This window comes from Acomys russatus, chromosome 7 (genome assembly GCF_903995435.1).
Source record: "Acomys russatus chromosome 7, mAcoRus1.1, whole genome shotgun sequence".
Taxonomy (NCBI): Eukaryota; Metazoa; Chordata; class Mammalia; order Rodentia; family Muridae; genus Acomys; species Acomys russatus.
The window spans coordinates 54,567,278-54,595,065 of NC_067143.1; the positions used below are offsets into that span (position 1 = coordinate 54,567,278).

Below are 27,788 nucleotides of genomic sequence, written 5' to 3' on the forward strand. Positions count from 1 at the left end.
AGATAAAAAATTTAAGAAGCGGGGTAGATCAGATGGCTCAGCTCATTCACCATCAAAGTTGATGACCCGAGCTTGATCTGCAGAACCCACCACATGTTAGAAGGAGCGAACTGACTCCTGCAGTGTGCCCTCTGACCTCTCCACCTGAGCTATGACTAATGTGACAAAGTTCAGTGTAGCTCAGTTTGACAGAGGAAGGATTTCTAACAAAAATTGCTGGAGCCGCTGGATATCCATATGTAAAAACAAACCTTGAGTTCTACTTTTTGCCATAATAGTTGTTATTTGTTTTGGGCCATACAGCATAAATTAAAAAATAAGTCTATGAAGTGAATAACAAGCCATAGACAAAATGATTTGTAGTTCACCATAACTTGCATTTTAAGTAAACGGTAGCATTAAGAAAACAAAATGAATTGCAAAACCTGACAAACGTTTTCAGGATGTATACTTGGCAGATAACTTGGATCTAGAGCAAATAGACATTCCAGACAATACTAAACAAGAAAATGTAAATATGGGCAAAAGACTGAAAAACTTCATAAATAGAACATTTATGAATTGTAAACATGATAGAGATTACTTAACATAATTAGTTATAAAGATACAAAGCAACTTTGCAATGGATTTCTTTTAGCTTACACTCACTGGAGTGATTAAAATGGAAAAACGAGAATGACACTATCAAAGATGAGCAGGAGGGAACAACTGGGAACTGTTTGACATCACTGATAAGATTGTAACATAGTACAACCGTGTTGAACAAAGCAATTAGTCAGATTCTATTAAACATATATCTACCCTTGGTCTTAGTAATTATTACTTGTAGGTTAAGAAATAATAGCAGCTTTATTTCCTAATAGCCCAAAGTGGAAAATAACCCACGTCCAAGACCAGATAGTTAAATTGTGGTGCATTTGCAAAATGCAATATTTGTCAGCAATAAGAAGGAACTCGCTGGTGCTCATAGCAGCCTGTGGGTGAGAACTGTTTTCTTTATCACATCAGTAACCACATTTCTTTCATTTAATCAACATCCTTTGGAAGATAGGAGAAATGTTAGACAGTGGTATTTCCAGGGAAGCCACAATTTGGAAGCTGTATCTCCTTTTAGGTAAATGTTCCTGAACACCGTGACCCCTATCACAAGTAGCAAACATCGAATGATGCTTCCTTTAAAACTTGATAGACCGTCATATGAAAGTAATGATACCGTTGAGTGAGGGTTTTCTGCCTTCCATCCGTGTTGGTATCTATGTGAACATTGCTCAAGGGCTGGAGAAAAATCAGAATACGGGCTGGTGGCTGAGCTTATAGCGTTATGATTGGGCAGGACCCCTCTTGAGTAGTCGGAGTGCTCCGTCTCGGATCTGCTTGGTTTTCATCCCATAGATGATGGGGTTGAGCATGGGTGGTACAACCAGGTAGAGGTCAGCCAGGAGGATGTGCACATGCCTGGGTACATGTTGGCCAAAACGCTGTGTGTAGAACGAGAAGAGCCCTGGGGTGTAGAAGAGAAGGATGACACCTAGGTGGGAGCCACAAGTGCCAAAGGTCTTAGCTCTGGCCTCCTTGGAGGAGAGGCCCAACACAGCCCGGAGGATGAGTGCATAGGATATGGCGATACAAATGGAGTCGGTTCCTACTACTAGTGTGGCTGCTGTGATGCCATATATATTGTTTGGTTGTGTGCCCCCACAAGCCAGCTTCACCACAGCCATGTGCTCACAGTAGGAGTGTGCCACCACTCGGCCGCAGTAGCTCAGCCTCGCCAGTAGGCAAGTAAGTGGGGTCATGAGCCCCAAGCCACGAAGCAGAGCAGCAGCCCCTAACTTGCTCACTGACTCTAGGGACAGCAATGACCCATAGTGCAGTGGCCGGCAGATGGCCAAGTAGCGGTCAAAGGCCATCGATAGCAGGATACCAGATTCTACAGCCGAGAACCCATGAATGAAGAACATCTGGGCAGCACAGGCCCCAAAGGCAATCTCAGCTGCATTTGCCCAAAAGAGTGCGAGGAGCTTGGGCACAGTGGAGGTGCAGAGCACCAGGTCAATAGTGGACAGCATGCACAGGAACAGGTACATGGGTTGGTGCAGTGAAGGCTCAGAGCGCACCACCAACAGAACTGCCATGTTGCCAAGAACTGCCAAGGCATACATGGAGCAAAAAGGAAATGCAATCCAAAAGTGGGATGCCTCCAGGCCGGGGATTCCCATGAGCAGGAAGGAGCTTGGGTTCTGATGGCTGTGGTTTATGTGTTGCATGGTCAGGCCAAAGAAGAGTGTTTATGGAGGATCTCACTGCTTTGCTCTAAACTCTATGAAGCTTTAAGGGATGGGGCAGCTGGGACCATCTTTATGCTGTATCTGAATGGCAGCGGAAACAGTTGAGTTAAATCCCCCAGAAGAACAACTGTAGGGCCCTGAGGAATATACAAAGCAGGAGATGGGTTAGTATTACCAAGGTTCAAAGAACCACTTTTCACTTTTGTGCAATTTAATAATGTCTTTGTTGTGGGATGGGGTGAGGGTCATGGCTATAGAACCATTTCCATGGTAAAAGTAAGAACTAGAGATGTTTACATAGTTCTCTCTGCCTATGAACCTTTTGCAATTTTCTGGAATTATTTTCTTTAGACCCATTTGCTGTGTGACAATACACAGGTGGTGGTAATAGTACAGGATCCTTTGAAACTGCCCTGGAGAAGGCAGAATGAAAGAGAGGGCTTTCCAATGTGAACTGTTATGGCAAAATGCCTCTTTTCCATCTCAGTGCTAACTGTAGCTGTCACTCTGGAATAAGTCATCCTGTCCCCATCTACCTCATTATCTCTGTTTAATTATGTAATCTTTTGTGATAGTTCCATCATCTATCCCAGATCTAATAATCTCCACAGGGGATTTCTGCCAAATGGTGCCTGGAAGGGTCAGGGCCAGAGGAAATCAGAGTGTGTGGGGACCTTGTGAAATGGCATGAGCATGCTGCCTAAGCTTGTGATTTTGTGTGTCCATATATACTGACGTGAAAAGACTCATGAGCAATCTGTAAGATTAGTCTGTAGGCAAGCTGTAGGACATATTTGAAATTAGTTATTGGTGGGAGAGGGTCTAGGACATTGCAAGTGGTTCCATTCCTCTGCTGGTGGCCCTGGTCTATAAGGAAGCTGGCTGAGCAACCCATGGGGAGCAAACCAGTCAGCAGCACCCCTCCATGGCCTCTGCGTCAGTTCCTGTCTCTAGGTCCATACCCTATTTGAGTTTCTGTTTTGACTCACTTTGATGATGAACAGTGATGTGGAAGTGTAAGCCAAATGCCCCACCCCACAAAAACTCATGGGAAAGGCTGCATTCAGAAGATTCAGACTCACATTTTTACGTATATGACACTTTCTTTTCCCCCAAGATAGAATTTATCTGACAAAGAGAGAAGTTAAACAACTTAGGTATAAAGAAAACATACCCATTTCTTTTCCTCCTTTCTCCTCTGAGCTAATTAACCATCACATCAGATTTACTTATCTCTTGAATGTCCATGCGAAGAACTTCACTCTGTTCTTCATTCTGGCTTTACACACCACAGTGTCAATACCTCCCTAACCCCTCCCCCACAGCCTTGGCTGCATTCGCATAGGTGAGGAAATGAAGTTGGAAGCACAGGCACTGAGTATACTGTGCTTAGATTCCAGGAAAGCTGCTGTCAGGGCTGAAGTATAGACCTTGATCTTCTTATTTCCTAGCTGCCATTGATAATCTGAGTTAGAATTCATTAAAAACATCCAGCATGGGGAGATGGTAGGGCAGTCATGCAAGGCTGAACTTGGGACACCATCATCAGTATTCACGAGGATCCTGGTTGTCTAATTTAGTGATGTCTAGCTGAGGGCTGAGCAGCATGTTTGCCCAGCCCATTCATGGTGTAGGTGGTACTGGATGCTCTTACAGCATTCTTTTCATTCTTTTTTCTATGTCTGTAGCTGTCTGTTTATACCCTAGGTTTTCCCCCCTGATTCATCTGCATCTTGCAGTCAAACATATATACACCAGCCTTTTCCACATAATTTTCTCAGAACAGCCAGTAGTCTCTCATCTATTTGTCTTGTTAGAATCATCTTAGAATTTGATGTAAGGCAGGCCTAACCTAGAACACGTAAGAACAGGTGCCCAAGTACCAGGAACAGAGCTGTGTTATGAGGAAGGAGCAAATTCTTTACCCCTCTTGAGTATCAGAAAGCCACTTGCAAGCAATTCATCACTCTTTGATAGAGGGATCAAGATCAGTGCAATTCAAATCCTGGCTCAGAAACTCACCAGCAGTGTGGATTCAGTGATCTCACCTAAACTCTGCTAACAGGCTTCCCTGTGACCTGGAGAGGCTGATTCATACTTCATAGAAGACTGGGTTGATTGACAGAAGAGGCTGCTATCCAAAGAGCCAGGAAAATCTCAATGAGAAATGATCTTAGTGGTACTTGGGTCTGCGGTCAGCTTATAGTATGCCTGATGTGTAAGTGAACTCACAGACAGACAGACTTACCAGGTCTGGGAAGAGGTGACAGTGGAGTTCCAGGTCCTGTAGGACTTAGACCACTAGAAATAAAAGAGCTCCTGTATATATCCTGTAATTAGGGCCTTAAGTTCGAGTAGAAACTCCTTGGGGACAAGGACACTAAAGAGGCCTCTGGGATGCTGGAAATGGGCATCAAATTGAAGCTTTGAAATTTAGAGCTTGTTGGAGGAGGGAAGAATGCCCTAGTCCATTTTCTGCTGTAACAGAACATCACAAGGTTCATTACAAATAATAAAAATTTATTTGACTTAAAGTTTAAAGACTGGCTGGTCAGAGGATTTATCTGTTGAGGGCTTCATTACGGTGTTAGTATGTGGTATTTATTTATTTACAAATAAAACTGTCACATGATCTATCAGTTCCACGACTGGATGTATACCCAAAGAAAATGAAATCAGAATATGGAAGATACACGAACTCCCAGTGTTCATTCACAGCCAGCATCATAGACCATCAGTAGACAAATGGATGAAGATGTGGTAGAGATACACAATTTAATACTTATTAGCTATATCAAAACCAAAACTCTATCATTTGCCATAATATGAATGAACCTGCAGATCGCATTAGGTGAAATAAGATTCAGAGGAACAAATTCCACTTATTTGTGGAATATAAAAACATTTCCACAGACTGGCAGGGTGGGAAAGAGAGAGGTAGATCAAAGAACAGAAAGTTATAGTTAATCAAGGGATAGGCTCAAGAGAGAATTACTGTGATCTTAGTCAGCAAAAGTTAGGACTTTTTTTTTCAATGCCAGTCATCCAATCCAGTTCTTGCATGTTTTAGAGAAGCCATCTGCTCCCTTAATGTGGGATTAATATACATGCTAAGGTAGCTTTATGCATGCATGCCATAAAGTACGTATATTTTAGGAAAGCATATTATGTATGACAGATGTATACAATTTTATTTAAAAAATAAAATGAGAGTTGCTTTGGGAAAAACTGGAATATGAGGTAGGAAATGTTAGGAAGTGCAGCTGGGGAACTGTGAAGAGTCGGTTGAGTAGGGGATCATGATGAAGTGAGTGAGAAAAGCATGTAGGTCTGTGAGGTATAAGGAACAGGCAGAAGGAACAGTAGATATGGAGGCCTCTGGAATTCATTTCACAAATTGAAAAACAGCGTCAGGCCAGTTGCTAAAGTGGAGCGACAGAGGAGAAGGTAAAAGTGAATTTGGAGACTTGGCCATGGTCGATGTGATAAAGGTTGTGGTAAGCCACAGTGAGGATTCTATTTTGTTTGATATATGATTATTGAAGAGTGTAGTGCTTTGAATGAAATTAGTCCCCACCAGCTCACAGGGAGTGTTATTATCTGGAGGTATGACCCTGTTGGAGGAAGTGTGTTACTGAGGATAGGCTTTAGGGTTTCAGAAGCCCAAGCTAGCCTCAGTGGCTCCCTCTCCTTATGCTGCCTGCAGATGAAGATGTAGAACTCTCAGCTATCCCTCCAGTACCATGTCTGCCTGTGTGACACCATGCTTCCCACCATGACTATAACGGACTACACCTCTGACCTGTAAGCCAGCTCCATTAAATTTTTTCCTTCATAAGAGTTGCAGTGGTCATGGTATCTCTTCACAGCAATAAAACTCTAAGATGGAAGTTTGTACCAGAAGTGGGGTGTTGTTGTGATAGGCCTGACTATGCTTTTGTCTGGAGGAATATAGAACACTTTGGGACTTTAGAAAAGTGATGGGACAGTTTAAGCTGGGCTTAATGGACCATACTAGTAGAAGTGTGGAAGACAGAGATACTGCAGGTGAAGTGAACTGTGGGGGCTCAGCTCAGGAGGTTTCAGAGGAGAAGACTATTAACAAGTGGCCTAGAGATTGTCCTTGTGATGTTTTGGTGAGAAATGTGACTGCTTTCTGCCTCTGTCCAAAAAAGTATACCCGAGGTTAAATTGAAGAGTTATGAATTAACAGTTTAGAGTTCAAAACTATCTATCATTGGCGGTGTGCTTATTAGTGGCAGTCTCAAGCAGATCTATAACGAAAAGGAGCAAGCTGAGCAAGGAAAAAATGCAAAATATGCAGTTGTAGAAAAAAAGGGGAACCAGGAAGTGTAATCAAATTAAGGAAAAGCCTGATGCTAATTGTGATAAAGGGAGAGGTGCCCTCAGAGCAAGACCCCACCCAACTAAGCTTCCAGTTTATGAAAAGGAATTAAAAACAAATTTAGGCCAGGCTGATGGTACATGCCTTTAATCCCAGCCCTCTGGAGGTAGGGTCAAGTGGATCTTAGTTCAAGATCTGCCTGGTTTACAAATTGAATTCCAAGACAGCCAAGCTTAGACAGGAAAGGAACTCATCAAAACCACAAATCTGTTGAAACAAAGAAGCCATGTTCCAGCCTCTGAAATCAGCAGAACTAGGCAACTGTGGCCTTATGGTTCTGGCTTTAGAGCCGATACAAAAAAGGGGTTATGGAATCTCCCTCAACAACTAAAGAAAGCCACTGAGGCCAGGCATGTGGCAAGGGTGTCCCTTCATGAAGATTCACAGAGGCCATTGTGTGAAATTGTGAAAGTGAAGCCTGGGTTGCCTTGGAGACATCAAGATGTTGGAGATGCCAGAGCTGTGGGATACTTGCTGAGGGAAGCTACCAACATGGAGTGGAAGTAGCCCAAGAGAGAGAGAAGTGTGTTACAATCAACAAAGCTGAAAGGAATTGGAGAGCTGAAGAGTGCATGAGCATCAGATGTAGAGATGCAGAGTTTGGAGTTTGCCCAGTTGGTTTTGGTCATGCTTTTGTCCAGTATTATTTCTGTCTCAGTGATCTGTCCACTGGTGAGAAAAAGATGTTGAAATAATGAAAGTAACAGATGTCATGAATCAAATAAACCTAATAGATATCTACAGAACTTCTCACCCCAATACAAAAGAATATATCTTCCTCTCAGCACCTCTCTAAACCTTCTCCAAAATTGATCATATAGCCAGTCACAAAGCAAATTGATTTAACCTATTGTATCTTATCATATCACCATGGATTAAAGTTAGACTTCAACAGAAATAGAAATTAAAAAACCCTACACACTCATGGAAATGGAACAACTCCCTACTCAGTGACCTCTGAGTCAGGCATGAAATAAAGAAAGAAATTAAAGATTTTCTAAATTCAATGAAAATGAAGACACATCGAATCTTATGGGACACAATGAAAGCAATGATAAAAGGAAAGTTCATAGCACTAAGTGCCTTCATAAAGAAATTGGAGAGAGCTCATACTAGTAACTTAACAGCTCACTTGAAAGCTCTAGCAAAAAAGGAAGCAAACTAACGCAAAGAGTAGCTGGCAAGAAGTCATCAAACTCAGGGCTGAAATAAATAAATTATAAACAAAGAATCAACAAAACAAAGGACTTGTTCTTTGAGGAAATCAACAAGATAGACAAACCCTTGGCCAAACTATCTAAAAGGCAGAAAGGCAGTATATGAATCAACAAAATCAGAAATTAAAAGGGGGCCATAACAACAGATTCTGAAAAACCCCAAAGAATCATTAGGTCTTACTTCAAAAGCCTGTACTCCACAGAATTGGAAAATCTAAATGAAATGGACAATTTTCTTGATTGATTCCACTTACCAAAGTTAAATCAAGATCAGGTAAATAAGTTAAATAGTCCTATAACCCCTAAGGAAATAGAAGCAGTCATTTAAAGTCTCCCACCCAAAAAACAAACCAAACCAAAACCAAACCAAAACAAACCAGGTCTAGATGGTTTCAAGGCAGAATTCTACCAGATTTTCAAAGAAGAGCTAAGATCAATATTCCTCAAACTACTCCACAAAATACAAACAGAAGGAACATTGCCATTCTATGAGTCCACAATCACCCTGATATATAAACCACACAAAGACCCAAGAAAGAAAGAGAATTTCAGAACAGTTTCCCTTATGAATATTGATGCAAAAATACTCAATATAATACTCAGAAACCGACTCTAAGAACACATAAAAATGACCATATAGGTTTTATCCCAGCCATGCAGGGTGATTCAATCTATGAAAATCCATCAACATAATCCACCATATAAGCAAATTGAAAGAAAAAACATGATCATTTCAGTATATGCTGAAAAAGCATTTGACAAAATCCAATAGCCCTTCACAATAAAAGACTTGGAAAGATCAGGGATATAAGGTATTTATCTAAACACAACAAAGGCAATATAAAGCAAGCCTAGTGCCAATATCAAGTTAAAAGGAGAGAAACTTGGAACAATTCCACTGAAATCAGGGACAAGACAAGACTGCCCACTCTTTCCATATCTCTTCAATATAGTACTTGAAGTCCCAGAGCAACAAGACCAAAAAAAAAAAAAAAAAAAAAAAAAAAAAAAAAAATGGAGATTAAGCTGATACAAACTGGAAAGGAAGAACTCAAAGTATATCTATTCGTAGATGATATAGTAATATACCTAATTGACCCCAAAAATTCTACAGAGAACTCCTTCAGCTGATAAACACCTTCAGCAAAGTGGATGGATACAAAATTAACTCAAAAAAGTCAGTAGTCCTTCTGTATACATATGACAAACAGGCTGAGAAAGAAATTAGGGAAACTTCACAACAGCCACAAATAATATAAAGTATCTTGGCCTAACTCTAACCAAACAAGTCAAAAACCCATATGACAAGAATTTCAAGTCTTTGAGAAAAGAAATTAAAGATGATATCAGAAGATGAAAGATCTCCCTTGCTCATGGATTGGTAGGCTTAATTTAGTAAAAATGGCCATCTACCAAAAGCAATCTACAGATTCAATGCAATTCCTATACCACAATTCTTTATAGATATTGAAAGAACCATTCTGAACTTCTTTTGGAAAAACAAACAAACAAACAAACAAAAACCAGAATAACTAAAACAATCGTATACAATAAAGGAACGTCTGGAGGTACCGCCATCCCTGATTTCAAGCTGTACCACAGAGCAATAGTAATAAAAACTTCATGGTACTGGCATAGAAACAGACTGGTTATTAAATGAAATCCAATTGAAGACCCAGAAATAAACCCACAGACCTACAGACACTTGATTTTTTGACAATGGAGCCCAGACAATACAATGGGAAAAAAAAAAAAGAAAGCATCTTCAACAAATGGTATTAGTTTAACCGGATGTCTACATGTAGAAAAACGCAAATAGATCCATATTTAACACAGCACACAAAACTCAAATCCAAGTGGATCAAAGACCTCAACATTAAACCAGACACATTAAATCTGTTAGAAGAGAAAATGGGCAACAACCTTGAACTCACAGACACAGGAGACAACTTCCTGAACAGAACACAAACAGCTCAGGCTCTTAGATCAACAATTAATAAATGGGACCTCATGAAACTGAAGAGATTCTGTAAGGCAAAAGACACTGTCAATAGAACAAAATGGTAGCCTACAGATTGGGAATTGATAAAGAATCTATGGTACATTTACACAATGGAATACTACTCAGCTATTTAAAACAAGGAAACCATGCAACTTTCAGGCAAATAGATGGAATTAAGAAAGATCATCCTGAGTGAGGTAACCAGACCCAGAAAGACACACATGATATGTACTCACTTATAAATGGATTTTAGCCATATTGTACAGGATAACCATACTACAATTCACAGAGCCAAAGAACACAAGTAACAAGGAGGACCCAATGGAGGATGCTTAAATCTCATTCAGAAGTGGAAACAGAACAGACAGTGAAAGTGGTTAAAGAGAGGGAACAGGGTAAATGAGGGAGCAAGGAGCAAAAGGAGGGTTGATATCAGACCTGGGGAGAGTGAGGGTGGGAGGACAGAGGACTTACAGAGAGAAGAGAAACCTTGGGAGGAGACTTCTCTGTGATAAGCTGGAGACAACCAGTCCTTCACACTATTAAAGATACTCTCCTGTGCTTGCAGATGGGAGCCTAGCATAGCTGTCATCAATAGACATTTTACTACAAGGAATACATAAAGACCAGCCAAGCCAGACATGCTGGTTCATGCTTCCCATCCCAACACAAGAGAAGCTGAGGCAGGAGGATTGCTACATGATCAAATCATCCTGGGCTACACAATGAGTTTAAGATTAGCTTGAGATACAGAGTAAGACTCACTCATATAAAACAAATAGAAAAACAGATATATCTCAATAAAACTCCCCAAACAAGCCAACAACAACAACAGCAGCAACAACAACAACAACAACAGGCAAACATTTTGAATAGGCATGTTTCCTCACAGGATATATAAATAGTCAATAAACACTTGAAAAGATGCCCAACAGCACTAACCATCAAAGACTCTATCCCACACCCATTAGAGTAGCTGTGTCAATACTCTGAAAACAAATGTTGATGAAAATGTGTATGCTGGTGGAAGTGGTGGACCCAGCCGGGTATCTTCTGCCTTAACTCTTTGTACTATTTGCTCATGAACTTCAAGTTTTATCACCTTTCCATAGTCTGTCTACTGAGCCTAACTCAGACCTTAATAATGTGATCCCTGTGCAGAAGTCCTGCCTCAGATCAACGTGGCCTGGAGACAACAGGCTTAAGAGAGGTGTGTTCTTTTTCCTGAGGGTGGAAGTTAGGGCACCTATGCAAGAAGAGAGAGAGTGCGTATTAGCAGGAAGAGGAGAGCATGCCAGCAGGATACAATTTCAATAGAAGTGGCTGCAGGCCTCAGGGAAGAATACAGATGTTTTCAGGATAAGGGGTACAGAGGCTCATTCAGACCTCAACTTCTTTTCTTAGGATTGTGGCAGAATATCAGACTCTAAGACCAGTTCTGGGTGTGTCTCTGTGTCAGTACTTTGATAATATTAAAGATGAATGATTATTGAATATTAATAGCATAGTTTGTTATCCCATAATGATCTCATTGGATGCTCCTTTGGATCCTGTAAAGTATGAAGGCCTGGACACTGTGGTCACAATAATGAAACAATCTAAGGAATGAAGAGATTGTCTTCCCAAGCTTACAAGCTAGGACTCAACTCCAGGTCTCCCAACAATAACCTTAAATTACAGCTCAGTGCAGAAAAAAAAAAAATCATGTCTTAAACAAGCAAACCAAGCCAAAACTCTACAAAACAAATATAAAAACCGCAGATAACCTTGCTTTTATGAACAGACAACCCTCCCTTCCTTAGCTACAAGAGCAAGCAAGGGCACCAGCCTTTTCTGTATTTTGAAGAGGCTGCAGTTCTCAGCAGGCACCAAGGGAGGGTGCAAAGAGGCAAACTCATTACCTCCCTGCAATCAGGCTTCCCACTGCCTCCAGGGAGAAGCAAGACCGAATGGAATAGCCACAAAGTGATCTGAATATTGGGTCTGTGGGAAGCCACAGACAGAGAGTAGAAAACCCTAGAGTCACCCCAGAGAGGACTCAGTGCCTACCATGAGGTCTGTTCCTCAGAGACAGGGCCTACAGTTTCCTTTTTCTTTCGGGAAAAGGGAAGTTGACCGAGGGTATATCCAGTCTCTTCTCTCTCCTCACGGACAGAGGAGCATGACACTGCTTTCCCTTGACCCTCAGGAAGTGAATGGAGCTGCCTGCTGAGGGTGAGAGCATGGTGGACATGAGGCAGCTGATGCAGACTGATCAATCAGGGAGGGACCAGTGCTGGGATCAGCTAGCCTCTGGGGTGGGGGTGGGGGACTTGGGCAGATTATCTGAGGGGCAGAACAGCAAAAAAAAAAAAAAAAAAAAAAAAGGCCAGGGCATGTAAGTAGAGAAAACAGGATTGATCAGAACGATGGCAGAAATACCACCTAAAGGGAATAAATAGCTTTGCTCAGAGAGGCAGTGATGCGAAGTGACAGAGCATAGCTTCACTCTTTGCCTCTCAGATCAAGACAGATACCATCCCTGCCTCAGGCACTACCTCACCTCCCTGCTGTCACTTATCCCAGTACACTTCTGGCTACCAGGATGACACCCTACTACCCTCTTCTTATGCTTTATCTGACGGGCTTTAGATCCTCCGTGGCGCCGTTATTACAAGAGCCATTTATCTGCTCCTCCCTCAGGCCTGTGCCCATTTTGGCCTGTTTCTTAGAGTCCACCACCAGAAAATCCTGGCTGAGTAACCCAGACCATGCCTGTAACCTCTCCTCTTGTCACCTTTACTTTCCTTCTACCCCACATTCAGGCACCTCCCTCCATCTTATTCATGGCTACCGCAAAGTGGCTGAGATAAGACAATGGGAAGGAGGGGGGATGGGGAGGGGAGGTAGGGGGGTGGGAGGGTGGGACATCTGGTTCCTTAAAGAGTTCAGTACCAAGCAGCTGTATCTTCACAGTGCACTCCCATAGACACTGTGCTAGAAGAATACTGCAGGAAGAGCCAAAAGCCGTGGAGACCAAGCTTAGATCAGAAGTCTACGTGCTCCAGGAGGAGTTGATGGTATAGTTCTCCAAATCTATCATCCTAAGGTTTTCCCTAGATAAAGGCATAATGAGTGAGGTAGACAGCAGTGCCGGCTTACTGATCTCAGCTTGGTTTGGGGGGAGATTAAGAAATGACATAGGCTTTGCTGGTACCCTTGGTGAGTAGGCAGGAAGTGAACGTAGCCATCCCAGTGACATTGAGAGACTGGAAAACAAAAAACAAAAACAAAAACAACAACAACAACAAAAAAAAACAACAAAAAAACCCCACCCAAGTCAAGGGTTTTGAACAAGGGGAGACTGGCAAAGACTGTGAATGGAACTGGAGGTATGTTTTCTTCAGTGCTGAAAAGAGCAAAGGTTGATGACGTCTGGGTATTTTAGACACAATAGATTTAAGACAGCTGTGAGGGAAAACAGACTGGAGGACCAGTCAGTAGTATATAGGAACTAAGAGAGACAAGGTCACTCAGGGAAGAGTGGAGGCCTGATTGGAACAGAGGAATTTCATTTTTTAAAAAAAGTGAATATCGATTTTTTTTCACATAATATATTTTGCTACAGTTTTCCTTCCCCAACTCCTCCCAGATCCTCCCTTTTTCTCTCCTATTCAAATTCATATTGTTTTTTTCTTTCTCACTAAAAAACAAACAGGCATTTAAAATAACAATAAAATATGATTAAATAAAAACAAACAAATGAACCAGATAGGACCAAACAAACAAACAAATAAAAGAAAAAGAATTTAAGAAAAAACACAAGAAACACATGTAGGCACAGAGATGCACAGCTTTGCACACAGAGAAGCGGGGTAGGAGATTTCTAATAATAAGGTTTTTATTCCGACTGAGGAGACAGATTGATGGAGACACCATAGAATCTCCATCCGTGGAAGCAGGTCTAGGTTTGATTCAGATGACAGTATATTGTGTAGTGGTTGGGGGAGGGAAGTTTCTTTAGGAAAAGGACGTCATTCATGCATTCATTTGAAAATGTTCATTAAGTATCAGCTATGTTCAGTAGAGTCTGTGAATTTAGGAATGAGTTCAAAACCGTACCAGCCTAGTGGATCTAGAGACACAAGCAAAGCTATCATTAATTACACTCATTTTGTATTTTTTGATTCAGCATCTAACACTGTGGTTCCCAACCTGTGGGTTGCGTATCAGATATCCTTCATATCAGATATTTACATTATGACTTATAATGGTAGCAAAATTATAGTTATGAAGTAGCAACAAAAATAATTTTTGGTGAGGGTCACATTGACTAATGTTTAAATCAGATTAAAAGCACCTATTTCTTTAAGCATTTATTGTTTCTTTATGATGTAAATATTAATGATTAAAAGCTCTTCCAGTTTTTTAAAAATAAACAGTACATGGTCATTATCCCTTACTCTGAAAATAGTATCTTAGGATTCCCTAATTATAACTTAGCAATCAAAATTTTAAAGAGGGTTTACTGTGAAAGGAAACAGCTGAAAGGAACTAGATCAAGGTAGATAAAAAGCAGTCGAACATAGTAAGGTGCAGATGCTAATTAAGAGAAAAGTTTTAGAAAAGAGGCCAGCATTTATATTTTTTATTTTCATTTACAGGATGTAGAATTTATTTTAAATTTAATTATTATTATTTTTGCCCAAGACTATTTCTTATTAGCTTAAAAGTGCTAGGTTTCATTGCAACATTTTTGTCAAACAATATTTGTTTTTTTTTTGTGTCTTTCCCCACTTGCCCCCTATTTCCCTCCCACCTTTTCCTGTGCCCTCTCACCCCCAGTAGCCTCCTTTCCACTTCTATGTAACTTGTAAGCTTTATTCTCCCCATTCTCACAACTTCTTGTTCCCCTTCTGAGTCTCCTACACCCATTCTCATAATTCCTTATTTACATTGATACAAATCTGAATAGCTAGGATCTCCATATGAGAGAGACATGAAATTTTTGTATTTCTGAGACTGGGTCACCTCACTTAATAGAACACTTTCCAGATCCATCCATTTTTTCCTGCATATTTTATTCAAATTCCTTATAACTAAGCTCTAAAAGCCCAACTTTTAACACTAAGAATTCCCAGCTATGTATCCATTAAGAAGTAAGAAGCATTAGTTTTCCTAACTCAGAAAGGTACCCACATTCACTGAGCACTTTCAATGCCTCAAATTTAGTCTGTGTTTTAACATGACAATCTCAAAATGCCCAAAAGAAATGTTTTAAATTGTGCCTGGAAAAGGCGAGAAAGGTGTATTTGTCAACAGTTTTTGGCTAAAATGTTTATCAAATACTTATAAAATTTTTTCTGGTAGTGGGGAATTGAATATGGCACTGTGTACATGCTAGGCAAGTACTCCACAATTGTGTTACATTCTCAGCTATGTTTGAGCACTCCACCACTGTATTTCTTCAGTACAGGGTTTTGTTGTATAGTCCTGGCTATCCTGGAACTCACTCTGTAGACAAGATTAGCTTTGAATCTGCCTGTCTCTGAGGGCTGAGATTAAAGGCCCATGCCACCCCGCCTGGTTCTGTTTAAGTGTTTCTTCAAAGGAGATAATAAAAAGGGAGGAACAAAAGAGGAAGGTAGTGGTTCCAGTTGGAAGAATAATAGTGCCAAGGTCAAAGGTCATTCTTCAAGATGGCGGGATAGAATGTTTTGAAATCTAGCAAGAAAAGGGATTAAAGGGAGAACTAGAGATGGAAATCAAGGCACATGAAAGAGCACAAAAAGACTCCTTGTGTTCTTCATAGATGTAGGAAAGATATTGCTTGCAGAAATTTCTGCATGTTCAAGATAAGATACTCTTTAGAATTTATGTAAGCAGGAGCTGGGTCTTGTGGATCAGGTCTAAAGCTCAGCTACTAGAGAAGTTGAGGCTGGAGGATCTCAACTTTAAGGCCAGCCTGGGTAACTTAGTGAAATCTAAAGTAAAATGTGAAAAGAACAGTTGAGATCTACCTCAATGGCACAGTGTGTGCTGAGTCTTTGCACAGCCCTAGCAAATAAAACCAACCAAGCAACCAACCCACCAACTTACCAAACAACTAAGCAGCCATCTATCCATTTAACCAACCAACCAACCCAAAACTTGCAGATAAATAAAGAAAGAGGCATTAAGCTTGTTTTTTTTTTTTTTTTTTAAATAAGTGTGATATTTCAGGAAGAAAGTCTTTTTGTATTTAGGAGTGTAGTTGGAGTTGGGAGGCAGTAAGAAGTCAGTGAAACAAAGAGAATTTTAATAAGATGAAAGCAGAAATCCACATCTTTTCTAGAGATGCTTCTGCACTTCAGAATAGACTTGAATTAATTGATCATAGTAAGGCTGCTTTTAGTAGCACCTACAGTAGGTATTAGATATTCTGATGGCAGGTGGCCTTATTATCATCTTGAAGGTATGGGGCATTTGTGTAATTTTTTGATATGTATTATTGTTTTATTATCTAGTTAAAGACTCACAGATGTGAAGATGGGCTAATCTTTCTCCACGGCTGATTGGGATTTGAATTTGAACACTGATTCTGCTGATGGTGAATTCTCTTTAGAAGGGCTCTGTGGAAGCAGATTGGAAGTAGAAAATTTCCAGAAGCCATGCTGGCTAATAATATCTCCTCGACCCATCCAGTAGCCTTCTTGTTGATGGGTATCCCAGGCCTAGAACACTTACATATTTGGATCTCCATCCCCTTCTGCTCAGCCTATACTTTGGCCGTGCTTGGTAACTGCACCCTCCTTTTCATCATTCAGGTTGATGCCGCCCTCCATGAGCCTATGTACCTCTTTCTGGCCATGCTGGCAGCAATAGATCTGGTCCTTTCCTCTTCAACTCTGCCCAAAATGCTTGCTCTGTTCTGGTTCAGGGATCGAGAAATCAATTTTCACGCCTGCCTTGTCCAGATGTTCTTTCTCCATTCCTTTGCTATCATGGAGTCAGCACTGTTGCTGGCCATGGCCTTTGACCATTATGTTGCTATTTGCAAACCCCTGCACTACACCACAATCCTGACCAAACCCCTCATCATCAAGATTGGCTTGGCTGCTGTGACTCGGGCTGTGACATTAATGACTCCACTACCCTTTCTACTCAGACGTTTCCACTACTGCCGAGGCGTGACGATTGCCCATTGCTACTGTGAACACATGGCTGTGGTAAGGCTGGCGTGTGGGGACACACGCTTTAACAACATCTATGGCATTGCTGTGGCCATGTTTATTGTGGTGCTGGACCTGCTCTTTGTCGTCTTGTCTTACCTCTTTATCCTCCGTGCTGTTCTCCAACTTGCCTCTCAGGAGGCCCGCTACAAGGCCTTCGGGACATGTGTGTCTCATATTGGTGCCATCTTAGCCTTCTACACACCTGTAGTCATCTCCTCAGTCATGCACCGTGTAGCTCGTCGGGCTGCTCCTCACGTCCACATACTCCTTGCTAATTTCTATCTGCTCTTTCCACCCATGGTCAATCCTATCATCTATGGTGTCAAGACCAAGCAAATTCGAGAGCGAGTCTTGGGACTCTTCCTTAGAAAGGCTGTAAAAGGAGAGTGAAGGCGGGTTGAAGAAAGGGGTTGGTTGTTGGGCCTGGGAGCAGGGTATGATGGGAAGTAGATGAATATGCCAGGATCTTCATGCTTACTATTGTCTTGATGTGATTAAAAACAATGTCTAGCCACTGACAAAGGCCACTTACCTGGATTCACTTGTTGACTTTTCAGAATCCTCACTCCTGCCTTTCAGTAACGTGACAGACTTGTGAACTACCGACCTCCTTCAGACTTCAAATAAAGACAGTGATGTTTTTAAGCTCACTCACTCTTGAGAAGTGGGTGGCCTGATTTCTAGCCTAGTCCCTGAATGTGAAGCTTTATTTATTCTCTCTACTTGGGATCTGGGTTAGCATCAACAGTACATCAATGAAGAAATCCTCATAACTCACAGACCGCTGGGGTCCAAGGTTGGACGGAACTCTCCCACTGTTAGGGCTTCTAACATTCCAGGATTATAGGTTCCATGTGAGACAGTGTTGCTCACTAGATGACAATTTCTTCACCTTAGCCAGTCTGTGTATTTGACTTCTGCTTACCTGTCCATCATCACAGACAGCTCCTCTCATTAGACACTTGGAATAGCATATGACATATCTTCTTATTTTTTCTTTACATCATAGGGCTTTTTCTTTGTACATATGCAAAAAGCTTTATTTTTCAATAAGAATGTGAATTGTTATTTATTAATCCAGACAAGAATGTCTAGGGAGTTGGTTCTCAACTTGTGGGTCACAACTTACAAATCAGATATCCTGCTATCAGATATTTATATTACAACTCATAACAGTAGAAAATTATAGTTATGAAGTAGCAATAAATTAATTTTATGGCTGGGTGTCACTGCAACACAAGGAACTGTATTAATGGGCCACAGCATTAGGAAAGTTGAGAACCACTGGTCTACAGGTTTAGAAAGCATACATCTTAAAGTAGAGATAGTGGATTTATATAGAAGTCCTAGGAAGAGAAAGAAATGACAATTGCAATAGGTTCTGTCCTTTGTGTCCCCCTCCCCACCCCCTCACTTCTATCCCAGGATTTAGTACATGGGAGAAAAATAAGAATGACAAAACAAAGAGAAAAAAAAAAAAATAAGAATGACAAAACAGAGAAGAGAAAGGAACATCAAGATGCCTTTTCTTTTGTCTCATGCACATTTAAACTCTGGATAATTTTCTTATTGTTAATCCCGACAGTACAAGTTACCTTCTCAGACAGACCCTAATGCATGTAGCCACAAACGTATCACTTCTGTCTTATGTTGCAACTCTTTTGTTTCCTCAGATTCCTTAGAAATTATCTATCTTTTTCTCTATAGGGAATTATATACTATATTTATTGCAAGTAATAAAAACTTCTAAATTGTTTCTTCTGAGTGTGATGGGGCATAAGGGAAGTTTCAAAAAGCATTAAATATTAACATTAACAAGAGTAGCATGAAGCAAAATAAATTACTTTTAAAAATTAATTTTTATGTGTGTGTGTGTGTGTGTGTGTGTGTGTGTGTGTGTTTTCATGTGTGACTGCAGGTGTCCTCTGAGGCCAGAAGTGTTCATCAGGTCTGAGTTCATGGGTGGTTGTGAGCTGCTTGCCATGGGTAGCAAGAACGGGACTCAGGTCCTCTGCAAGAGCAGAATATGCTCTTAATCACTAAATTGTATTTCCAGTCCCAAGTAATTTCTTCTCTAATTATTCTTTGGTTGATTTATATAAGAAATACTATCATCCTGCAGGCCAGAGACATCCTGAACAAAGAGAGAAGAATTTTGTTTATAGCACAAGTCTGGAAATGTAAGGGTCCCCAGCCAGGCAACACATCTACCAACTTCATGACCAGGGTTAGTCATAAAATAGTAAAAGGAACATTCTGCTTTGGTTAGTTGGAGCTTGGAACACAAGGTATAAACAAGAAATATAATCAGATTTAGGCGCATATATATTTACTCCCAAAGAAGACAATGCAAGATTAGTAAAAGGAAAACGATGCAGTCTTGGCTTGGTTACGTATTTCTACTTGTTGGATAACTAGGAAATCCCAACTATGTGTCCTTAACTAGGTCATATAGGGATTGTCACTCATGAGGCAGGTGCACTTGTGATCGACTGAAGGTCTTGTCCTGCTTAGTGACTCCCATGGAACCTTGCTCTCCTCCTGTTGTTTGAGATAGAAGTCTTGGCGTTGCTTCAGAACCCTCCTTCTCTCACACTTGTAGCTATTTCTTTCTTGATCCATTAGTACTTTTGTAAGATGTGCAATTGTATATTACTACACAGAGAAAGTCTCAACAAATAAAGAAAAAGTGTAACAGCATCCTGCACCTCTGATAAATACTAAATTATGTCACCACTTTGCTCAAAACTTGGGCTTTTATTTTGAGAGAGAGGATGAAAGCACAACAAGGGCCCATGTGGTTCAGACTCCTTGCTAAGTCTAGTCAGGGACTACAATGAGAACTGTTCATAGATGCACAATCAAAATGTGAAAAAAAAAATGAGAAAAGAACCATCCTAGCGGCCTCCTGTGTTGAGGGCACAGCACTTTTCACTTATGAGACCTTGTACTGATCACTGACTTTAGCAGAAAACAAGGGAAGGCAGGATGCCATAGACTGAATTTGAATTGGAGAAAGAAGAGTTGCCTACCTAAAATTTTATTTCTTGTGAAAACATCCTTTATGAATGAAGATGAATGAGAACCTTACTACCAAACATTAATGAAATGCTTTACTATTGGCATGAAAGGAAAGAAAACTAAAAGTACTTCTCAAATAGGAACGATACAGTTTGATAGAAACATAAAGAAGACGGAGGTAACAAGAAACATGAAAAAGATGGTATGTTGCAAAGAGAAACTTCTTTGATGAAGGGTGAGAGCTACACTTATCTGTGGATACACACACAGCCACACAGCCACACAACCACAGCCACACAGACAGACAGCCACAGCCACACAGACAGCCACAGCCACAGCCACAACCACACATCCACAGAGACATACACACACAGCCACAGCCATACACACACACACAGACACACACAGACACTGGCTGCTGAAAAGGAGAATGTGTACTTTTGCATAGGTTCTTCAATCCCAACTGGTCAGCCATGGTCATGCATACAAATAAGCATTACTAAATGGCTAAAATAAGTTGTATGTACATATAACAATGACAATTAAAGAGGATATCGTGAAACTGAGAGGGAGTCAGGGGACACAGAAGGAGTTTGAGGGTGGGTGGGGTGACTGAAATGTATTTTCCAATGTATTACAAGGAACGAGAGAAGGCAAAGTTGATGGGGAAACCTGGCAACAAGCAGCTTCCTTGCAGAGATATTTTTTTCTGTAAACCATCAGATGTTAAAGTTGGAAGTAGTTAGAAAGAACAAGCTTTACCACTTATAAAGAGGGGGTTGATAAACATTAATAAGGAATTATATTTACAATGGCGTCTCCAACAAGTAGTTAGATCCTTGCTGTTACCACGTGATTCAGGAAAGGCTGAGAATATTTTCTCTATTTCAGATCAGAGTTAATGTACAAAGGTCAATGTGACAAAGGTCAGAGCTGGATGTCAATTCGAAGCCAAGAATCTCACTGTGATGCAATTGTAGATGAAAAATAAAACAGCTAAGGGATGACCTAATCTGGGCTAGCTGTATCCTGACTTTTCCTAGTTATACCCACACAGGAGTTGGCTGTAGTGTTTAAACTGAAGCTGTCTTTCTGCAGACACTGTGGAAGACAGTAAAGGTAAGGAGAGACATCAGAGATAAGCAGACTTCATATGAAATATCCATAGCTTCTGGGATAAAGCACGACCCCATGCAGGCACGACTTAGGGCAACCCAGAGGGTGACAGGGCAAGGGTTTCAGGGCAGCTTTGTGGTGTAAGACCTGAGCCGAGGATATTTCTGTTAAGCCCCAGAGGAGAGCCCAGAGACTCCGTGAATCCCCCAAAGATTCTTCTCAAGGGTAATTGTGGCTCTACATCCTTTTGGGAGTAGTATCCTTTGTGAGGATATTATCAACTGCTCCTTTCGTAGGCATCTCCTACTCTAGAAGTAGGCTGCCTTTCCGTTGCATTACATTAATGAAAGGGGTCCAGAACCATATTTCCTTAGGCTGTGAACAGAGCTACAACTGGGGAAACAGGACATATTTGGCACAGCTGTGGTGACCAGGAAAGGATGGGAACATTCTCAGTTGCTTCCTATAGCTAGTCCTGGACCTTGGCATCAGCTCTCCAATCTTTTTCCTACTCTCTTTATTACCCCAATCTTGGCCTTTGAAAAAGAAAACGCCTCAACAATCCCACCCAAATGTTTCATCTGTATACTGAGAATTTCCCACCACAGGACTCCTATCTCTTGTCCGTGGCCATTTCCAGGCTGTGCTAGCATATGATGTCAGGTTGGCATCCTGTCTCCTATTGTTGCTTTCCTTGTTCCCACAAGCTTGCTCCGCCCACTTAGCAAGCTTTTGCATTAGTCAACCGAAGAAAATGAGGTCTTAATGAGAAAGGTGGCAGGGACCACTTACTAAAAGGCACATTTCTCTAGGGCTCTATTTACATCCTTGAAGGACTTCAGGTAAGTACCTTCCTGCTACTGAATTTTAATCTTTTCAGGCCATCATTGTTTTCTTATCTTGTCTTAAAAATGTAGGGTGTCAATCTGGTCGTTTTATATGGGCACTTTTAGAAGAGGCAATGACATTGGAGATACGTTCTGAGTCCAGTGTGAGCACCTGGGCATGTATTAGTTAAAACGCTGAGTTTGGAGTGCTGAGTGCTGCACTGTACCTGGGAAATAAAGTACACGGATCATTGGATAAGCTGCCCTTGGAAGATGAAGTTAGGTGTTTTTGTCTTCACATAAGGATGGAGGGTAGGTCACAACATAGACAGCAATGTCCCTCTTCCTCTTCTCTTTTAGTTCCTACCTTTCATCATGTGTGCGCTAAGGACCAAACTCAGGTTATCAAGCTTGGCAGCAAGTATGCTCACCTGCTGACTCATCTCACAAGTCTCTACTTTTTTCTTTTTATTGTTTTTATTTTTTGAATTTCTAATAAGCCTAGAGTTTTACCGATACACTGGGCACTTTGCAGTAAACTCAAGAGTGCTCGCCTTCTTTGGAAAGACAGGGTAAATAGCTGTACAAACTCTCAGATTTTTCCACATTAAAAACCAAGATCTCTCTTTCATCGTGGCCCTTGGTCCTGCACCTGCCCAAACAGTCCCTCCTCCATTTTAAGCATGAGGTCCCCACAGGTACACCTGACAAAAATCTGGCCAGTCAGTTTGTTAGTCCAATGTCAGTTCTGTGTTACTTTGTAGACAAAGGCAGAGACTGACAGATACTGCAAAGAATTCAGGAAACAATAATACAACTTCTTCCATCACCTCAAAATTTCTCTTTAGAGATGAGGGAACACAAACTCCTTGCTTTCCATTGAATCGCGTGCTCCATCTACTGCTGGTTTCTACAGCAGAATCCTCTACATGAGGGAGAAATTTGTCTCCTTTCCTCAAACTCATTTAAACCAGACCTTACATAGTACTATTCTTCCAGCATTGCAGCTACGCAGTCTTCTGAGTCTCTAAGTACAAGGGCAATGTGGGTTTCGGATGATTCGCTTTGTTAATAATGTTCCTACACAGTGACAATCCCTCTTTATTAATATACAGTGTTGACTAGACCACCAAGGCAGCATAGATTCTGGACATGTTCTGTCTTAATAGTTAGTTACCTACCACGTCTCTTTTGTTGATCTACATCTCAGTTCTGAATGTTGGGATTCACACCTGAGTTTTTCTTCTTCCTATGAATACATGGTGTAACTTTGAGATGAACTTTTTTCATGCCTACAGATAGTATCTATTTCCCAAAGATCCTAAGTTTCCACCAACTACCAAAATTTCTCCTTCAAATTCAAGACATATATTCAAACAGATCACATGTTCCCTTAGACTTCTGACAAAGCATTTCAAACTCACCATGTTGAAAGTTGAAATCTTGGTCTCTTCCTCCTCCTCCTCCTTCTCTTCCTCCTCCTTCTCCTCCAAAAACTTCCTTATTTCAACAGAGAGTAGCACGTTCCTTCTGGTTGCTTACATCAAAAGTCTTGACAAGTCAGACTTCCATTTCTGACAAAACCTATATTAAATCTGCTGAAAACATCTCACCCCCCTAAACTTTGAGAAGAAGCCTCACTGAACTCACTACCACCTTGATTCTGAGCCAAATTCTTCCCTTCCTTAGACCACTGAAGTAGCCTTAACAAGTGTCCCCATGTTTTTACCTGTGGAAGTTGTGCTGTTTTTTTTAAAAAATGTTAACTATATCATAGATATTAAACTTTTAAGAAATTTTAGGAATTAAAAATGTCTTTTCTTTGTTTAATCAAAAGTCTGAGAAAAATGAGGTTTTTTTCCCAAAGTTCTACAAATCCCTGTGTGATTTTCAACCTCCTATGGCCTCAGTAATTCTGCTTGCTCACCCCATTTTGGCTATACTGGCTACCTAGCCAATAATTGAACATTAGTCATATATAAGCCTTAGGGTATTTTCTTTTCTTTTTTATGTTTTTTTTGCCTTAGGGTATTTTCTTTGGCTATTAGAATATTCTTCTATCAGGGATAATTTTATCTATGCTGTATCTAGCTATTCCTATGGAAACTAATTGAAAATGCCAAATCTTTACTCAGCTTCATCTTGCCCTGAGAAAAATGCTCAGCTATTCTGGTGTCTTTGTGAACCTAGGAGATTGACAAAGTCAACACTCTTTGGACAAATCCCTGACTGTGTATTAGGGACAGTGAGTGGAAGCCAATGAATGTGGTATGGAAATCCACAGCAAACCTATAGCAATCTAGAAGGGGCAACATTGCAAGACGTTTCTAAAAGCAACATTCCCTCTTGTATGTCTACAACAGACAATCCTGATGTTTGATTTGAAGCAATGTACTGAAATAAGAAGACAGGGAGGTGGGAACCAGAAATATAACAGGGCCCAACAGAGAGTCAGTTTTCATGGTCAGTTCAGATAAATGTTGCTCATAGCTAGAAAGGAATGGAGCAGATGAGGGGCCAATGGCATCTCATGGGTGCCGTGTGTCTTCCCAAGAACAGCAATTGAAGAGATGCAACAGAACTAAAATCCAGACCACAGTATTTCAAATTCAAAGGGTATTTGAGCAAGCTGAGATAGAATCTAGATACTCTTAGATGGTTTGTTGTCAGCCAGATGAACAGGAGTTACCATGAGTTTCTTTAGGACACTAGAAAAAAGTATTTTATTCAAGACGCTAGAGTTAGTGATGAATTCACACAGATTCTTTAAAATGTCGAAAGGATCTGGAAGGCATTTTAGAGCAGATGTCTTCAGTAGCATCTTCTGCAATGACGGCCATAGTCTAACCTATATGGTCCAATATAGCAGCCACTAGTTATATGTGGCTATTGTCTACAGAAGTGTTTTTGATTGACTGGTAAACCTTTATTTTTTACTATGTAGTAATTTGTATAGTCAAACATTGTTAGTAGGATCTGTATCAAAGTAATCTTTCAGAAAATACATGTTGTGTGACTAATTGAGACATTAGAAATTACAGTTTATTTGAGCCTAGGTTGGAGATTTTGGAACAGGAAATTAGCTTTTGTATTTGATAGTTTAGCTTGACAAGAATATATAATACAATATATATAATAAAATATATAAGAATATAAAGGAATAAGACAAGGGGATGGAGAGATAGCTCAGCAGTTAAGAGTATACACTGCTCTGGCAGTAGACTTGAGTCCCAGCACCCATGCTAGGTGGCTTACAGCTTTCTGCAGCTTCAACTCTAGAGGATCTGACACCCTCTTTTGGCATTTTTGGGAACCTGCACTCATATGCACATACCCACAGACATACATATAATTAAAAAAATTGAAGAATATATGTCTTAAGAAAGAAATAAACTGATTTTTAACATATTTTATTTCTCCACCCAAAGGTACTCCTGATATCAAGAACACAGCAAACACTACCATTTCTCCATCACTTTATGAAGGTGGTCATGTGACATCAATTATATGGACATTTAATATTGTCTTATTCTGAGTCAAAGTTCCTTGAGGCATGAAACATGGATTATATTGCTGTATGTCCACAAGAGCTATTAACTAACTTTGTTTAAGGTCTAACAGTGGGAATGGGACCTAATCCACCCAGTTGGGGTGGCAGAATTCTATTATCATGAATTTTTTAGAAAATACATACAGGAGGTGAAGGGACATTTGAAAACTGACAAGGAGAGTTTTCAGGAGTCATGTCAGCCATTAATATTACTGGAACCCATCCAGCGGCCTTTCTGTTGGTAGGAATACCTGGTTTGGAGCACCTGTATATCTGGATCTCTATTCCTTTCTGCTTTGCCTATACCTTGGCTTTGCTGGGCAACTGTACCCTTCTCTTTGTCATCCAGGCAGACTCATCCCTCCATGAGCCTATGTACCTCTTTCTGGCTATGTTAGCAAGCATAGATCTGGTCCTTTCTTCTACAACACTGCCCAAAATGCTTGCTATTTTTTGGTTCAGAAACCAAGAAATCAGTTTCAATGCCTGTCTCATCCAGATGTTCTTCCTCCATTCTTTCTCCATCATGGAGTCAGCGGTGTTGCTGGCCATGGCCTTTGACCGTTATGTTGCCATTTGCAAGCCCCTGCACTACACCACGATCCTGACCAAACCCCTCATCATCAAGATTGGCTTGGCCGCTGTGACTCGGGCTGTGACATTAATGACTCCACTACCCTTTCTGCTCAGACGTTTCCACTACTGCCGAGGCGTGACGATTGCCCATTGCTACTGTGAACACATGGCTGTGGTAAGGCTGGCGTGTGGGGACACACGCTTTAACAACATCTATGGCATCGCCGTGGCCATGTTTATTGTGGTGCTGGACCTGCTCTTTGTCATCTTGTCTTACCTCTTTATCCTCCGTGCTGTTCTCCAACTTGCCTCTCAGGAGGCCCGCTACAAGGCCTTCGGGACATGTGTGTCTCATATTGGTGCTATTCTGTCCACCTACACACCTGTGGTCATCTCCTCAGTCATGCACCGTGTAGCTCGTCGGGCTGCTCCTCATGTCCACATACTCCTTGCGATTTTCTATCTTCTTTTCCCACCTATGATCAATCCCATTATCTATGGTGTCAAAACCAAGCAGATCCGTGATCGTGTGCTCAGTCTCTTCCGTAGAAAGGATGTGTAGGTGGGTAGTCTTAACCACCAGCCCGGTGCTGAGAGGATGGTGTGTTGGATAGAGAGGGAAACCCTTAGGATAATTGCAGAATCTTGTTTGGAAATTCACTAGTTTGAGAACTCTTTTGGCATCCAGTTTTTCACTGATGCACATCATAAATCAGATTAGATACGGTGTGCACCTATAGCAGGAGCTGGGTCTATTTTCACAGGGGCTTTACATGATTTGAAAAGGACAATGAAACTTTCATGGTAGATATTGTTATTTACATGAGAGATAGTAGACATACTGGATAAGATTGGCTCGTGTACATGAGATTTTGTTAATTATTTTACGTAGAGTATGAATGTTGGAACATGGTCCAGGAATGAAGACCTGTGAGGAGATATTTGAGTGAGAAAAACTCCAAGAAACCAAAACAAGAGTCTTGTGACCTCAGTTTCTTCAAAAATCCCAAACTGTTTGTTCTTGGACTATGGTTTTAGGCCCCTCCCGGTGTAGTGGGTAAGAGTGAGATTACTTCAGATTATTCATCAGAACAGGCTACTGTTATTTGTTTATATGCCTCTACGGAAAAACATGCTTTCACTATTTGCAGATTGTCTGGCACATAAGGCTTGAGTACAATGTGCAGCTTGCCTGCCACATGCAGTTTGTCCTTGTGATTGGACCCTTTACTCATGTGACTCCCTTGAGCTGTCAGCTGCTCTGAATAAAGTTGGCTGTTGTGTGAGACTGTTGCCCATCTCATTTACCTGCTCCATTTCCCCAGATCTCACCACCTCAGGAACAGTGACAAATGAAGAACTCGATTACTAACTTGAAGTCAACACCATCTAATACTGAGATTACGTGTGTAAAATGGTCTATAGCTTCTACTTCTCTCGTTAAGCCTGTTTTTCACTGTTCCTGCCTCTGCACTTGAATAGCTTTATTCATAAGAGAATTTTATGACTTCTATTAAATAAAACATAGCTATCCCTTTCATTCATACTTTTGGCCAATTCCTTTATTGGACACTTACAAGGAATCCTCTGATA

At 40.9% G+C, this 27,788-nt stretch overlaps 3 protein-coding genes across 3 annotated transcripts; 2 read left to right on the top strand and 1 right to left on the bottom strand.

Annotated features, from left to right (window-relative positions):
- Positions 1–1,319: 1,319 nt before the first annotated feature.
- LOC127192152 (olfactory receptor 52P1-like) lies at positions 1,320–2,267 on the bottom strand. The gene has a single exon (XM_051149473.1). The coding sequence runs from the start codon at positions 2,265–2,267 to the stop codon at positions 1,320–1,322; it is 948 nt and encodes a 315-aa protein (XP_051005430.1).
- Positions 2,268–16,541: 14,274 nt separating this feature from the next.
- LOC127192154 (olfactory receptor 52K1-like) lies at positions 16,542–17,495 on the top strand. Its single transcript, XM_051149474.1, has one exon. The coding sequence runs from the start codon at positions 16,542–16,544 to the stop codon at positions 17,493–17,495; it is 954 nt and encodes a 317-aa protein (XP_051005431.1).
- An 8,304-nt stretch (positions 17,496–25,799) lies between these two features.
- LOC127192155 (olfactory receptor 52K1) lies at positions 25,800–26,757 on the top strand. The gene has a single exon (XM_051149475.1). It carries the CDS (start codon positions 25,813–25,815, stop codon positions 26,755–26,757), a length of 945 nt encoding a protein of 314 aa, XP_051005432.1. The 5' UTR covers positions 25,800–25,812.
- The last annotated feature ends 1,031 nt before the right edge of the window (positions 26,758–27,788 follow it).

Coding starts and splice junctions, on each gene's coding strand:
- LOC127192154 (XM_051149474.1), top strand. CDS start 16,542: ATGCTGGCTAATAATATCTCCTCGACCCATCCAGTAGCCTTCTTGTTG.
- LOC127192152 (XM_051149473.1), bottom strand. CDS start 2,267: ATGCAACACATAAACCACAGCCATCAGAACCCAAGCTCCTTCCTGCTC.
- LOC127192155 (XM_051149475.1), top strand. CDS start 25,813: ATGTCAGCCATTAATATTACTGGAACCCATCCAGCGGCCTTTCTGTTG.